Source organism: Uranotaenia lowii, chromosome 1 (assembly GCF_029784155.1).
Source record: "Uranotaenia lowii strain MFRU-FL chromosome 1, ASM2978415v1, whole genome shotgun sequence".
Lineage (NCBI taxonomy): Eukaryota > Metazoa > Arthropoda > Insecta > Diptera > Culicidae > Uranotaenia > Uranotaenia lowii.
This window is the reverse complement of record NC_073691.1, coordinates 71,908,934-71,923,945: the sequence shown is the minus strand read 5'-3', so window position 1 is coordinate 71,923,945 and position 15,012 is coordinate 71,908,934. Positions and strand designations below refer to the sequence as shown.

The following is a 15,012-nucleotide window of genomic DNA, read 5'->3' as shown; positions in this document are numbered from 1 at the left end:
TTATTTTTTAAAACTTTTTTTACTCATTATTAAAAACATTATATTGTTTCACGACAAGTGGTTTGTATTCATTGATTTATTATTAGGTTATTCGTTTATTATGTATTTGACGGGTTCCTTTTCTTTTCTTTCGTGTCCTGTGGGAATTCACAAGACCTAAATTGAGAGAATGGCTCAGATTCAGTAAGGTAGATTTTTGTTTTGTTTGGCTTTGAATTATCGCTTACAATTAATCTTATATGAATAACAATTGGAATTTAAACAAAAATAGTTTTTCGCCTAAAAATATTTAGTTTTTTGTTTGTGACACTTTACCATCGTTTTGGCATTCGTGTCAAGAAAAAATATTTCCTAAAGATACACTATTACAACATGTTTAACCAAGATTTGAAGTGTTATGACTTTTAAAGCTTGAATTTGTTAAAAATATTTCTCAACTTTATTTTAAAAAAATCAATCAAAATCTTTACAGTGCACTAAATCACATGGCAGGAAACATTCCGTGCTTTCAATGCTCTTGGTTGTATTAAATGGAAGGTAAACTTGTGAAAAGTGGCTCATTTGAATCGAAAATATCAGATATTTCAATTCTAAGTTCCCTTATTTCTAGACATTTTCGAATAATTTGAAAGATTGGAGAAAGACATAGATTTCCAACCCTTTTTGAAGTTTTCGATAACTTTCAGTAATTTTTGTACCTTAGAGGTTTACTAATATATTTTCTACAATATTCGAATAGGTGTTTCTAGGATGGATACAATATTTCTGAGGTGTTTCTTGGATCTGTTATTTTTTTAAGAAATTGCCGTGTTAAATCATTTATTTTTTTTTTTTAAATTCAATCTTCTGTCAACATTTTGTCCTTTATCTTTTTTCAAACCTCTATTATTGTTTTGTCACTTTCTCATGAGGACCTCCCAGTTTTTAATTCATGACTCTTTCATAAAATGAAATTTCTATAAATGTAAATCTTAACTCAATTTCAAGTAAATTCTTTAAAATTTTCGTTAAACATGTGCTGGTTTTTTATTTGCATTTGTAGATCTCTCACAACATATATCAATTTTGTAGAAAATTTGGTTTCTGCAAAATTATTTCGAATTGTTAACTTTTTTCAATATAATTTTAAAATTTTTCAATTGTTTTAGTGACATTGAAAAAACTTTGATGGTGTATACACTATAGAACGAATTTTCAAAATTTGTGGGTTTTTTTTAAAGAAAATGGATAAACTCGAAATTCTTGTCGGGCTAAGTTGTCCTATTCTTAACAGTACGATCTTTTGGTTCCCTCTCATTGTTTCTTTAGAACTTTAGGATTCTGCGGTCGCTATTCTTAAGCTATCTAAGCTCATTTAAGATGTTCCTCTTTTGTCCAACATATTGCTGTTCTACAAGTGAAGCCAAAAGCTTTCCAAAAAACGTTTTTCAATTAACAGAATTGTCTTTAAAGCGTTTTGTTTCAGTTCAAAATGTCATTTTTTAGTTAGTTTTCGTCTTGATCTGGTCACTAATTTTACCCTAATTTCACTTCAAAGTAACTATTTTGCCCTACTTTTTTACCGCATGGCCGCTTCTAGCCCTGAAGATAGAGCCCAAATTGTTCAAATATCTTAAACACGTGGAGCTTGAGAATCAACGTCATTAGAGCCTAAACTGCGCGGCCGGGTAAAACTGAATTGAAAAAGCTCGGCTTGCCTGACCTAGTAGGTATAGTAGATGCCCCAAAAGTTTTTCGTTTTGACCACCACGGGATCCAGACGAAATGAGTGGTTTATAATCTGATTTTTTGGGTGATGCATCGATTTTTTTTGGTAGATGTCAAATCACCTTCCAATGCTTTTGCATACAGTTTGTTTAATTTACGAACGCCAACATCGATAAAAAGAATCACTTCGATAGAAAAAATCAATTTACGAACACGCCGTAAGTCATGTCATCTAATACGAAACTTGTCGCGAAGGCGTAGAATGTTTCTTGCCGATTTTTGAACAAAATCTTTTCAATGCTCAATTTAACTATAAGAAAAACGTATATCGCTTTAAGGTTGATGGACCATTTTAACCGAATTTCATTTCGGCTAGTGCTTATCACCTTTTGCTGCGAAGAACTAAAACGGTTTGGTTTGTTCGAAAACATTTAAATTCACGGAATCATTAATAAACAAGAAAGTCGAATTAAAATGAATAGCCTGTTTTTTCATCTATTCAATGTTTTATTGCTATTTAAAAATCGATGCAATTAAATTATCCAACCAAACGACATCTATCGCTTCTTCCATGTGTATTTTCGGCGAGCTCCCGCTTGTCCCGGCTTCTTTCTTTCCCGACGACGGTAGTCACGCTGCAGAAGACCGGCAAGCCGCATCCGTTCGGTCGTTTCCTGGTCGATAAAACTGCGCAATCCCATGGCAATACCCCAGCGTATGGCTCCAGCCTGTCCGGAAAATCCGCCTCCCGCTACGTTTGCAACCACGTCAACCTTGCCCACCATATCCGTATAGATTAGAGGGAACAAAATTTGTTCCCGCGGTTGCACATCTTCGAAGTACGTAATGTCCTGACCATTGATAGTTATTTTTCCAGTTCCCGGCGCAATAATGGTTACATCTGCTCTAGCACTTTTACGCAAACATTCGTACACGGTTATGTAATTGCGGCCCTTTTCATCAAATTGAGGTTTTGGAATCTGATCGGTGTCAGATTTGGTTAACAAGGATTTACGGTACTTGTTGAGGAAATCCTTCTCCCGATACGCGTAAGGATGCTCGAACAAGCGCTCCATGGCTTTGACGAAATTATCGTATTCGTTATCCGATATGTCTTCGAGCAGCAACTTTTCGATCGCATCCTTTGACAACCAATCAGAACCGGATGGGTTTAGTTTCTGATTTGGATCCGGAGATAGTTGCTTTCGAATCATGCGATCTTCGAAGGAGTTTAAGTTGTTGATATTTTCAACAATATCGAAAAGTAATTTTGAATAGTTCGGTCTGCCGGTGTAAAACATGCTGTGAAAAGGACGACCGGATTCGTCGAATTCGGCAGCTTTTCTTTGAGGGATAACTTCTTCTGGCGGTTTCATCATTGGACGGGCTTTCTTGTCATACAAACCGGAAGGAAACAGATACTGAATGGCACGATCTATGTCTTCCTGTGTAAACGTTTCCGGATCTTCCCCCATCATGTTAGCCAAATGACGTTTACCTATACTATACTCCAGGTTCTGCACTTTCATGAATTCGTCGTGTGCTCGTGCCCGTTCCAGATACGCCTTCATGGCTTTACTTACTTTAACAGTCTGGTTAGAGGGTTTTTCAATTGGCGAAGCCTCTACAGTAGCAAACGAAGTGATGGTGGTCTTTGGGCCGGCTGTAGAAAACCATCTGCTGCCGAGATAGCCCACACTTCCGTTCGCGAATCGATGCCATGGGGGTCGGAACAGATGGTGGAAATGTGCCATATTTAGATCTAGCAAAAAAAAAATACAGAAAAGCTTATGAAATATAAAGCATAATCTTAATTTTATCAGTAAATTCTTCACCTCACTCGTGTTTTATGATAACTTTCTTAACGCGAGGCTGACCACAAACATTATAAGCAAAAAATAACAAAACACGCTAAAAGTGGGTTATACAGTTTTGAGAAGCTTTTACCCACAATAAAAGTAATCACGTGCAGAGGGCAGTGCGGTCGCTAAAGTTTTTTTTTCATTTCGTTGCAACTATTTTATCAGTAAATAAAATTATAGAAAATAGCCGTTTTTTAATAATTATTATATTAATAAGTATTAATTTAATATTATTCCAACAATTTGCACATTTCAATACATTATTTTAAAAAGGAAGAAGTGAAAAATTTGCTGTTTTTTCACTTTAGAAAACGTTATTTTAAACGTTTCAAATCAGGATCAGCAATAATTTTATTAAGTTAAATAAAAAAAGCAAACATATTATGTTTAAGATTTGTTTATTTTATTTTATTTTTTTAAATTCGTCGGAAGATCGCAACAAATTTATCCCCTTTGTTCCGAGTTACTTTCTTGCCTTCTTCGCTGCTTTCCAGCAACTTCTCCGACAGTGGATCTTTTTCAACTTCCTCTTCGCTCAATCTCTCGAAAGCCGGATGCTTTTCGATGTGTCGACACATCCAAATGTGCAAATCTTGGACATCCGTAACGGTGTAAATCATTCCCCCTTTGCATAGTACGTAGCTGTACTCACTTAGCAGGGCTGAGTTGATGATGCGCCACTTGTGTTTGGACTTCTTGAAATGAGGATCCGGATATAAGAAGAACATCTTCTCAAGTTGGGCCTTGTAGAAGAAGTTGACCAGATATTTCATTGCATTCGTTCGAATGCAGGCGATGTTTTGGTACTGACCGGGATGAAGCTTCCGTAAGGCATCGATGCGGTCCATCACGTAATCGGATACTTTAACTCGAATCTCCATCCCGAGAGCTAACTTTTCCGGGTACATCTCTCCTAAGGTTACCAAAAATCCTCCGTAACCGCACCCGATGTCAGCAAAAGCAACACGCCGATCTCCGGCTTCTGGATAATGCTGACTCCAATCGTATTCATCCGGATGAGCTGGACTATGGTGAAGAGCAGTTAGATTTCAGAAAAAAAAAAGTTTAATGTTTTGATTATTTTAACAACTTACTATTCAAAGCTATGATCAGCAATGGGATTCGAATGAGCACGCTGCCTGTAGAACCGCTTTTGTGGTAGCTTTGTCTGGGCTGATTCTAGGGGAGTGCATTTCTCCACTTCCACTTTTTCCGACATTTTAGCAAAGAAAAAGGTTATTCATTAACAATTTTAAACAGAGGAAATTGGAACGCTATTAAAACACGTTGAACTTTCGTAGCATTTTGCAGAACATTAATTTGACATGAGTTTGTTTGTTGATTGCATAGATTGCATATGTTTTGGTAACGTTGGTAGCATAGTCTTTTTATATGTTTATAAAACTGTTGCTACCAACGGGGACTCACTTTAGATTACGTTAAAAAAAAAGAATTTTATGAAAAAAAACCTTTTTTCTCTGTTGTTCTCAGTTGAAATTCTAATTATAATATAACATATTTTGTGAAATATTCAAGCTATTATTAAGGTCGATGCTAAAGTTTATTCCCTTCGAAACAAGCGAAAACATCTGGCGACGGTGAGTGTTACCTGGAGAGATGAGTATCCCACCCAATGTTTGGGCCGTTTGGGCAATTTCTCTCAATGAGTGAAAATCTCTCATCCACTTTCTCTCTTCCCAACAGGGTTGTCAACATTTTTTTTTTTTTCAAAAATCAGGCTACGTAAAATTAACGGTAATTTCGCTCAAAGTTATAACCTTTTTTTTTGGTCATTGCTCAACATTTTCACTCTAATATGTGTTGTGAGCCTACTTGGTTGAATAATTCTACTGAATCAAAGCAACCAAAGATTCCTTTTAATTCCCTTTTTTTAAAAAACAATTAAAGGGAATCTATCCATCGCTTTGATTCAGTCACATTTTCACATTTTAACTTCAGAAATGGTACCTAATCCAGTTCCTTACTACCCACTTTTCATCACATTCGCAAAAATCATACAAAATCAGGCATATTTTCGATAATCAGGGAAATTCAATGGCTAATATCAGGTTGTCAGGCTGAGCCTCGAAAAATCAGGCAAATCTTGAAAAATCAGGCACATTGGCATCTCTGCTTCCCAATGTAATTTTCAAAAGACGACGACACCAATACCATGATCAGTCCTCTCACTTAAGTCACCCACCCCGCCCACCCCACGCAGGCCAACAAATCCATGCAAACTTTTCAAACCGAGTCAGTCATTAGTGCGAGTATGTTGTAATTTTGAAAGTTGCTACATTTGTTTTAATATCTAATAATTTAAACTGAGTATCAAAGTCGAAAAATCACATTTTAGTGTCACAATTGTTGATAACATGTGAATTTACGATACATATTCTGCAATTAAATCCAGATTTCCTAAACCGTCAGAAAGAAGTGAGTGAAAAATTGCGCATTGGCGCTGAGGAAAGCAAAGTTCGATCATTTTGTGCTGCTATGCTTCTGAGGAACACCGATAGAAAAAAAAACATCAAAGCTAGACGTCCGTTTAGGTATCAGTGACAGTGCATTGATAATTTAGGTTTTGCATTTGAAGTCAAAAGTAACCAAGTAACACATTGTTTCTAGGGCGAAGAAAACATTATGTAAAAATTGGTCGATTTAAATTTACCCCTGTGAAAACATCTGTGCAATTTCAATAATCTTTTGCGTGAACGATTGATGAGAGCGAAATACACGGTGTGATGTGTGTGTTTGTGGGTGCAATCAACATCATCAACTCAAAGCTTTGGTTGGAAGCAGTGTGGCCGAATTTGCGGATTTTCTTAAGTAACTTTTGATTTTGACCATCACAACGGAAGATATTTTAAACTTGTGGGTTATCGATAGTATTTCTCAATATTATTTTTCATGTGTAAATACTAGATTTACATAAAGTCAACATTGGGAATTGCTTTCCGATTTTTTTTTTCAAATTTAATATTTTTGAATTAACAAATTGAATCTGGCAACAAGTAAGGTCAATTCAAAGAGAGGATGGGATGGGAATGGGCGAAATCAGTCAGTGTCACTCATGCTCTAGATCGAATTTTGTTTTAAACTTTCTGTTCTAAGCACGAGAGAAGTTCAGAGAAAAACATTCAAAATGGAATCAACAATAAGCCCGTTCAACAACCAATTGAAATCGGTTTCAATCGATTTCGATTGGTGAATTGTTGTTCACTCAGCCAATGTTGTGATCGAAACTAATCCAATTGACGTTCAATGAAGCCAATCGAAGTCGATCGAAACCAATCGAAATCGATCAAGCTCGAGAGCAGGATTCGTTTCCATCGGTTTCAATTACACTAACACACATGCAGTTGCTTACTGTCAAAAACAGCTGGTTTGGTTTGTTGTGACTAATTTTGATTGTTTCTTTGGTGTTTTTTTGTCGGATGCTGGAGTCGGTGCTGTGCGAGTTAGCTGAGTCGGTGGCGCAGTGCCAGTCGTGCTGAGTCGGTGGTGCTAGCCATGCTGAGGTGGTAATGTGCTGAGTCGAGGTGCTGTGCTGGGTCGGTGGTGCTGTGCTGAGTCGGTGGTGCTGTGCTGAGTCGGTGGTGCTGTGCTGAGTCAATGGTGCTGTGCTGAGTCGGTGGTGCTGTGCTAGCCATGCTGATTCGTTGGTGCTGTGGCAGTCATGCTGAGGCTGTGGTGCTGCGACATTCATGCTGATTCGGTGGTGAAGTGTTGGAAAAGTGTTTGGCAGTTTTGTTTGTTTGTTTGTTTTATTTATTTTTAAAGAGACTTTAAATTTATAATTCATTCGCCTCTTTTGGATAGAAAGAGCAAAGAAAATTAAATAACTATCAATAAAATCATAAATCAAATACACTTAAATAGTTCCGTTGTTCTTAAAAATTCCAATAATTTGTCTTCCCAAAGTCCCACAATTGTCACATTTGGGTCGTTGATTTGGTCCTGCACCTCCTTTGTGGCCAGATCCCGCAACTTCTAGGAGATGCCAGTGCAAAGGGCTTCGTTCAGTGCCGCTAATGACTTGGGGCAGGGCCGTCGGGCTGGTGTCATGTTTATTAAGAATCGATAAATCAATAAAAAAAGGGTTTTTTCGGTTTTTTTTCCATTTAATCAAGTAAAAACAACAGTACAGTAACAGACGATTGCTATTATAATTTTCATTATTAAATAAAGCCAGAAAACTCCAAGTACACAGCTGTATAAGAAAATGACAGCAAAAGCAGCGCGTTAGTATTAGTGTCTGACTGTTCATTCAGCAGCCTGATAGAAATCGATCGAAGTCAATTGGAAAAACAGCTGATCAACTGTCAATCCATTTCAATTGATTTCGATTGAGTTCTGTTGAACACACCTAATACATACAAGGATAGTCAGGAGAGATAAGATATTTGGATCTGGTAGGTAAACAAGAAACTGAAGTGCTGAGCAACATTTTGCAAGCTGTATTGATTTTTTTTTCATTTAGAACTATGAAAGGATGAAAACAAACATATTTTATTTTATTTACAAAACAAACATAACAAACACGTTCAATTAGTTGCTCGTACCAAAGACCTGAATCTTCGAGCACATTACTATGGATTGTTTGGGTTCATCGTTGGATATGAGCTGAAAAAGTCCTTAGTCGAAATCGCTGTAAAGTATTCGATGGGCTGAATTTCAGCAACAACCTTGTTATAAAAGGCTATCTAAGAATCATAAAATAAAATAAATTATTTAAAATTCTTTTTTAATTAACCAGGTTGCTATAGTTATTTCTTGTTTTAAGGAATAATATTCATGATTGGTCGAGCTTTTCAATAAACGATTATCAAGCTTATTAAAAAGCGCAACTAATCATGAATAAAATTCCTTGAAACGAGTAATAACCTTTGACAATTATTACAATTAATGAAAATTTCATTTATTCCTAGTAAACCATGAAATTTCACGGTTAAAACAATATGTATGTACTATAGAAAAACCTTGATTTCCATCTTCGTTAAAACATTGAAAAAAACCGGAATTTCATGGTTTCACTATGAAAAATTGGAAGCTGCTTCAACCATGAACTTTATATTTTTGGGCTTCTCAATGTATGGAAAATCGCCATTTTTTTCATGGTCACGCTGCATAACAATACCCCTTTTTCATGGTTATTTTCGCCAAAACGATTAAATGTATGGTCGAAAACTATGAATTCTAATGTGCGTTCACGGTATCGAAGACGATCATAATCATTGTATAAACCGTATAATTTATGGTTTGTGAATATGGAATTCATGGTTTTTTCACCATACTTTTCTATTCGGGTAGTAATCTTGCGGTGCAGTGAAACAACGAGAGTTCCTTTAAGTGAAGCCGGGTAGAAGTTTTCAATTCAACGTTGGATAAGTGCAGAATAGATGTGAATTCTAAATTTTCACTATTGGTTCATTTTTCTTCTGTCCCTTAAACGTGTTGCCAAGTTGATTTTTTTCTAATCGGTTCTCTTTGAGTGGTTGATCAAAAAGTTTTCGAGTACCCCTTGGCTAACGTTACGAATGAAACAAAAAGTGGAACGTAACGCCTCGGTTGGATTCCCGATGACAGATGAATGAGAAGAAAGCAAAAACAAACAACCCCAGAAGACGGCGCCTACAAAACAAACAACATAAATTTGATACTGAGTGATAGCTGCGAACATCAAAAGGATATCCGAAAGATTCGGGAAAGGAAACAACCAAACTAAGCTAAGTATCTTTAAGCTATCGGTCGGCGTTGGTAGTAAAATTAAGATACTTGAATAAAAAATTTAATTGTGTCTGATAGCAGGAGTCAACTTTATCAATATTTAGGTTTCGGTGAACAGACTGTTTCAAAAAGTTGGTACAAAACACATGCTTAGAATACTGCGGAAGTTGATGACGTGAAATGGTATTTGAATAATTCAACATCAATTAGTTATCTTGAATGCGAATAGTGGTTTTTTTTTTATTAAATTGAACTGTTGACGCGAGTTGGTATCAGAAGTGTTATAATTCGGGTCGGTAATGGACGTGCTCGATAATTGGATTTTGTAAAGATTTCCAAAACGTAGGGCAGCAATCTATATTTTTTACGGACTTGTGTGTGTGTGTGTGTGTGTGTGTGTGTGTGTGTGTGTGTGTGTGTGTGTGTGTGTGTGTGTGTGTGTGTGTGTGTGTGTGTGTGTGTGTGTGTGTGTGTGTGTGTGTGTGTGTGTGTGTGTGTGTGTGTGTGTGTGTGTGTGTGTGTGTGTGTGTGTGTGTGTTTTGTCCTCCGTTCAGTTGCTTAGAAAAAGAGTACAACAAGCAAGCGAGGCGCGATCAGATGCGTTTTTTTTCTTTTCCTCTTTCTTTCCCCGTTTGCATAATGCTTGACAACGTTTTTGTTCTTCTCGTTTTAAACGCGTGAAAAATTTGGTGAGTTGCACCGGTGCCAAGTGACAATACCACATTAGGACGTTTTTGCTCTTCTAGTATTAAGCGCGCTATAATCTTCGGTAAGTTGCACCGGTACTAAGTGCATTGTACGCGTAGGTATGACAATGCCAAGTTAGGACGTTTTGCTCTTTTTGTTACATTAAGCGCGCGGATTAATTTGTTGAGTTGTTCATGTGCCAAGTGTATTGTACGTGTATGACAATGCCACGCTAGGGCGCATTTGCTCTAAATAAAAACGCGGTGTTCTCGATAGTGTGCGACGCGACGATCATTTAATATTTAGCTTTGTTTTGATCACATCCCTTCCCAAAGGGAATCCAGATCTTATTTACCTTCCCCACTAACAAACCACCCTTCCTGTGACAACCGTGGAGATTTAGAGGTGTATTCGGTCTCTAGTAGCAACGGAAGTCGAACTAACAATCCTTCCCTTTCCCCGATGAACCGTGAGGACGTGGCCGGCGCCGTTATTGACCATATAAGATAAGGAACCTTCGAAACGTGTACACAGAAAATGGTAAGCTAATCCCAAGCCCCATTTATTTGGATCTATGTACAATTTTGATGGTTCTTGTCAATCACGGAGTAGCAACTACTGAAATGTACGGTTTATCTAAGCTCAAGCTAAGCTCAAGCTCAAAACAAACATAACAAACACGTTCAACCCAACGTCTTAAGAAGTTAATTTTTTTCTAAGCCATACATAAAAATATTTCAACCAGACATGGTTGAAAATTATAAAATTAGTTTAGACAGTTGTAAGTGATTTGTGTTAACAATGGTTCTGTGTTTATTTTTATCAAACTTTAATTTCATTTTTAAACCGCGTTAAAACATCGCTTAAAAAGAGAATCCGGTGTATGTATTTTTTGTTTTATTATTATTTATAAACAGGCTCGGATGTTGTTGAATAAATTAAAACATTTTATTTCCTCAAAATTAACAGAATGTGAACGATTATTTGTATACACTCCCTATTGTTAAAGAAAATATTGATCATTACTTTCGAATTGTCCATATGATCCGATGTTCTCTATTCTCATATGTTTGTTTTGCACACAATGGAGAGCGAATGTTGGGAGAATACAAAAAGAGCACACAAGAGCTGCCAGATTGAAAACCGCTCAAATCCGTAGATTCGACAAAATAGAAATAAAAATACTGATTCTAGTGAAATGGAACTTTATGTCCTTTTTTTGGTCAACAGCAAGATTTTTTGTGAATGCTATAATATCGCTATAATATTCAATCATCCGTAGGAAATCCTGTAAATCCGCAGATTTCGAACACCGATGTGTAGCAGTAGTCAAAATCCGTAGATCTGGACACGCTGGAGCGTACACAGGCAAATTGATATCACATTCTCACCACAGGGTCTCTCATTAAATGAGAACCCGTTTCGAGACTAACGAGTGGCTGTACGCTGTTTCTTTACGCCAGAAGCTTTTGTTCCTCAGAGCAGTGCAGAGCAACTTTTGAACTGTAAATAATTCAGTGTTATTTGTGTCTTTTGTCCAAAGATATAACCCCAGCAACAAAGCCTAGGAAAGTCTAGAATTGAGTCGCTAGCGGAGGAATCTGGTGGAGGCACTTCCGTCGATCGTAGGCGTATTCCTGGCGCTGCGTGTCCAAATAAAAAACTTTCTGACTACCGAATCAAACCCTATGCCAGAGCGAGATTCATCAATACACCATAAAACCTGATTCGAAGGCCCAGCAATTGCGACGGAGAACCTTTAGGGCTAAAGCGATCGCGCAAATTGTGGTGAGGTGTAAAGTATTGGTGGTAGTTCAGGAAAGTACCAGCGCAGGAAAAACATACAGCCGTTTCGAACAAGGGAGGTGCCCTTGATAGAAGCTTCATACGGAAAGAAAAGTGGATTAGCAACAACACAGTAGCAGATACGCCATTGTTTTTTCGTTCCGAATTTTGCTGGAAACTTTAAAGTTCGTGTATTCGTGCAAAGCGTGATTTTCCCGTGAAAAGTGCCCGCTGGAGGAACACTGACTCTGGGCTCGGTCGCTCTTTAGGGTCAGCCGTTTGTCTTCGTTGGCCAGAAGTCGTGGGCGAATTAGTCTTTTTTCTTAGACGAGGAAAAAAAATCGACAGTGAACAAAAATGATGACGCAGTTTTTGTTTTGATCAATTTCATCTTTTTTCGCTGCCCTTTTCATCGAAACAACAGTGAAAAATATGACTATTGGGTACACAGTAACAGTGAGTATACATTCCGTTTCTTTTCCTTCCGCTATTTTTAGTTTTCTTTCCGAGACTCGGGCAGAAATCATTATTGCACAAAAATGGCCTCTTACAGACTCTAGATATGTCTATACCCAATACACACTCCGAAACCTAACAGGGAAAATTTCATCCAGTAGGAAAATGGTTTCACCAAATCGCTGAGATTTCCTTTTACAAAATGGCACCTGTAGAGACGGGTTTTAGCTGACCATTAGGATAAACTTGCACATCTTAGACAACAAATGTTTAGGTCCAGCCAAACTGTATGAGGAAAAAATTGGGCGGAAAATCTGGTCAATTTTCATATTCCTAGGCCCCATTTATCGTCTCTTTGTCCTTCGTTTGCAATCTGTTTTTTCCTGGTTAACACTCTTGTGCCACAAACACCTTCACGCTCCAGATGGGTCAATGTGTTTGTTGCAGGGGGGAAATTTCACAAACACCAGCCCAGCACATACATTTCATATGGGATCATAACAATAACTTTAGGTGTACTGCGCTGTTGATTGGGGTTGGGTGGGATCCGAGCCCTGCTCGGTAGTGGGTTGGAAAACCAAAGCAAAACATCGTAGTAGAAAACACTGTTGTTTGGTTGTTTATTTTTTTGTATGTTTAGTTCATTGATTAATCGGAACATCACCTGTGCAATAGCCCAAACAAGAAAATCGGAGGCCCCAACAATGACTTTCGTGGGTCATTCGGTATGATTTGTGTTTCTGCAATAACAATTTAATTAAGTGAAACAAAAAGATCATTCACACTCATGCAAATTTTATATAATTTTTTAAAAGGAATGATTACAAAACTAGCTCAGCAAATTGTTGACGAACCTTTTTTTCCAGAAATTCTCTCAGATCAGGAAAAATATTTAAAAAATTGAATCAAGTAATCTGGATTCACCTTGAGCTCCTTTCCATGCTATCATGACGAGTCAATTAAGGGGGGGTAGGGTCTAACGGGTATAAAAATAACACTATTTTCACGATTTTTTCCAAAACCTATCGTTCAAACAAATGTATTAAAAATTTTTGCATTATACAAAGCATTGTTAAAAGAACATTTAGTAATTTTTTCGTAGAAAAATATTGAAAAATGAGCCGGTGACGGAGCACTTTCGAGGATGCCTTTTAGAAAACACGATTTGCGGTGGACACTGTATCTCAGCACAGAATCATCTGAAGTCAAAAAATCAGAGCACAATATTTTTAATAGATGTTTTTCTGGACCCCAACGTTTTTATTTAACTTAAACATTTTTTTATGAATTTTTTGTGGCTGTTTGAAGTAAAAACTACGATTTTTCACGAAAAAATCCGCCATTTTTCACCTGTAAAATCTCCCCAAAGTAGAAAAATCAAAAAAGAAAAACGTTGGGGTCTGGTATTTAATATGTAGAAAATATGTTCCAAATTTGAAAAGAATCGGATAAGTAGTTTTCAAATGACGATGTCCACGGACTTTAAAAATGTGCTTTCGAGAAAAAGGCGTTTGAAGTTTCTGCTCTTGCTTTCTTGCAGTATTAGATAGGAGGAGATAAAGGCCTATAACTTCTATAGTTTTGCTTCAATTGACTTGAAAATTTGACACAACATTCTTGAAATGTTTTACAATAAGAAAATAAACAAATAAAAAAATCGATTTTTTGAAAGTGTTAGACCCTACCCCCCCCCCCCCCCCCCCCTTAAACTAAAAAAAGGATATGGGTGCCTATGAGTTTGAAACAACAAACAAATTGGTTTGTGGCGCGAACGAAAATTATTTTTCTTTTTCAACCTAACAAACAAAAATCATAACACATTTATTCAGGAGCTTTTGCAGAAAATGCATAAACAGTTGCAAATATACTTTTTGATAAGCATCGACATTTTATTTTCTTTCATTAGAATAGTTCAATAAGGTTATTGTGAACATAAAATTCAAACCTTTGGTAAATATTTTTATTATTAATTTGAATTAAAACGATTTTCTTGCGTTTGTAGATTTCGGTTACACTCATAAAAATACTATTATGTATGCCATAAGATTCTCTTATGAAGTGGCGCCATAAGAAAAATTAATGAAATTCATAAGATTGTCTTATGACGCGAATGAATTCTGAAGATGAACGCCTACTTCAATGAGAGGTTGTTGCTTTTCATGAGAGATTCTTATGAAAACAGTAAATCACTTTCTAATAAGAAAAATTCTCGATATTTCATGCTGAAAACATTCACTTTATTGTTTGCCAAATTTGTTTTAAATTAAATCCTTCATGGTCACCATCAGCAGCGCATCAACAGACGGCTCCATCAAAGTTTTTTTTGCCGCAGCTTAATCTTCGGCCTTTCGTTTTTTGCCGATCGGCTTGCTGGAAAATAAACAAATAATGTATTTTAGTTTACTCATATATTCAACGTTCACACCAAAAACATCAAATCGAACTTACCATTCCGGAGATAACAATAACATTTAACATTGAAGGAAAACTATAATAACTATGATTTGGCGATTGCTTCGTACTGTTAGATGATGAAAAAAAACTGATGCTATGAATGAATGTGTTCATCATTTTTTCACAATGCCGTTTCTTCTATTTTTCATAAGAATATCGTATGAAAATTGAAAGAATTTCATAAGACTCTTATGAAAAATTAGTTTGGACGCAAAAAAGTGGTTCATAAGATGTATCTTATGAAATTTATAATAAGATTTCCTCTGAGTGTACATTTACAGTTGCTGTTGATATGCTGTGGGATATTTGAGAATCTTTTGATATAATAACA

The 15,012-nt window shown here is 36.6% G+C and overlaps 3 protein-coding genes across 8 annotated transcripts in view; 1 reads left to right on the top strand and 2 right to left on the bottom strand.

Annotated features, from left to right (window-relative positions):
* Nucleotides 1–2,193: 2,193 nt before the first annotated feature.
* LOC129751740 (28S ribosomal protein S9, mitochondrial) overlaps nucleotides 2,194–15,012 on the bottom strand; it is a 76,434-nt gene continuing 63,615 nt past the window's right edge. The window contains exons 1-2 of one of the 2 annotated variants that reach the window (XM_055747418.1): nucleotides 3,543–3,630; nucleotides 2,194–3,469 (exon numbers count right to left, since the gene is read on the bottom strand). In XM_055747418.1, the coding sequence (XP_055603393.1) occupies nucleotides 2,265–3,461 (1,197 nt within the window). In that variant the 5' untranslated portion in view covers nucleotides 3,462–3,469; nucleotides 3,543–3,630 and the 3' untranslated portion in view covers nucleotides 2,194–2,264. Of the gene's footprint in view, nucleotides 3,470–3,542; nucleotides 3,631–15,012 lie in introns of those variants that run through there. The other variant, XM_055747427.1, reaches the window with a different exon arrangement.
* LOC129751748 (tRNA (guanine-N(7)-)-methyltransferase) lies at nucleotides 3,962–4,919 on the bottom strand. The gene is made up of 2 exons (XM_055747440.1): nucleotides 4,664–4,919; nucleotides 3,962–4,595 (listed from the first exon to the last, which is right to left on the bottom strand). The coding sequence occupies exons 1-2, from the start codon at nucleotides 4,786–4,788 to the stop codon at nucleotides 3,986–3,988; spliced, it is 735 nt and encodes a 244-aa protein (XP_055603415.1). The 5' UTR covers nucleotides 4,789–4,919; the 3' UTR covers nucleotides 3,962–3,985.
* LOC129751708 (breast carcinoma-amplified sequence 3 homolog) overlaps nucleotides 5,813–15,012 on the top strand; it is a 68,123-nt gene continuing 58,923 nt past the window's right edge. For all 5 annotated transcript variants that reach the window (XM_055747404.1, XM_055747396.1, XM_055747390.1 and 2 more), the window contains exons 1-2: nucleotides 5,813–6,005; nucleotides 11,530–12,227. The gene's annotated coding sequence lies outside the window, so the exon portion shown is untranslated. The remainder of the gene's footprint in view (nucleotides 6,006–11,529; nucleotides 12,228–15,012) is intronic.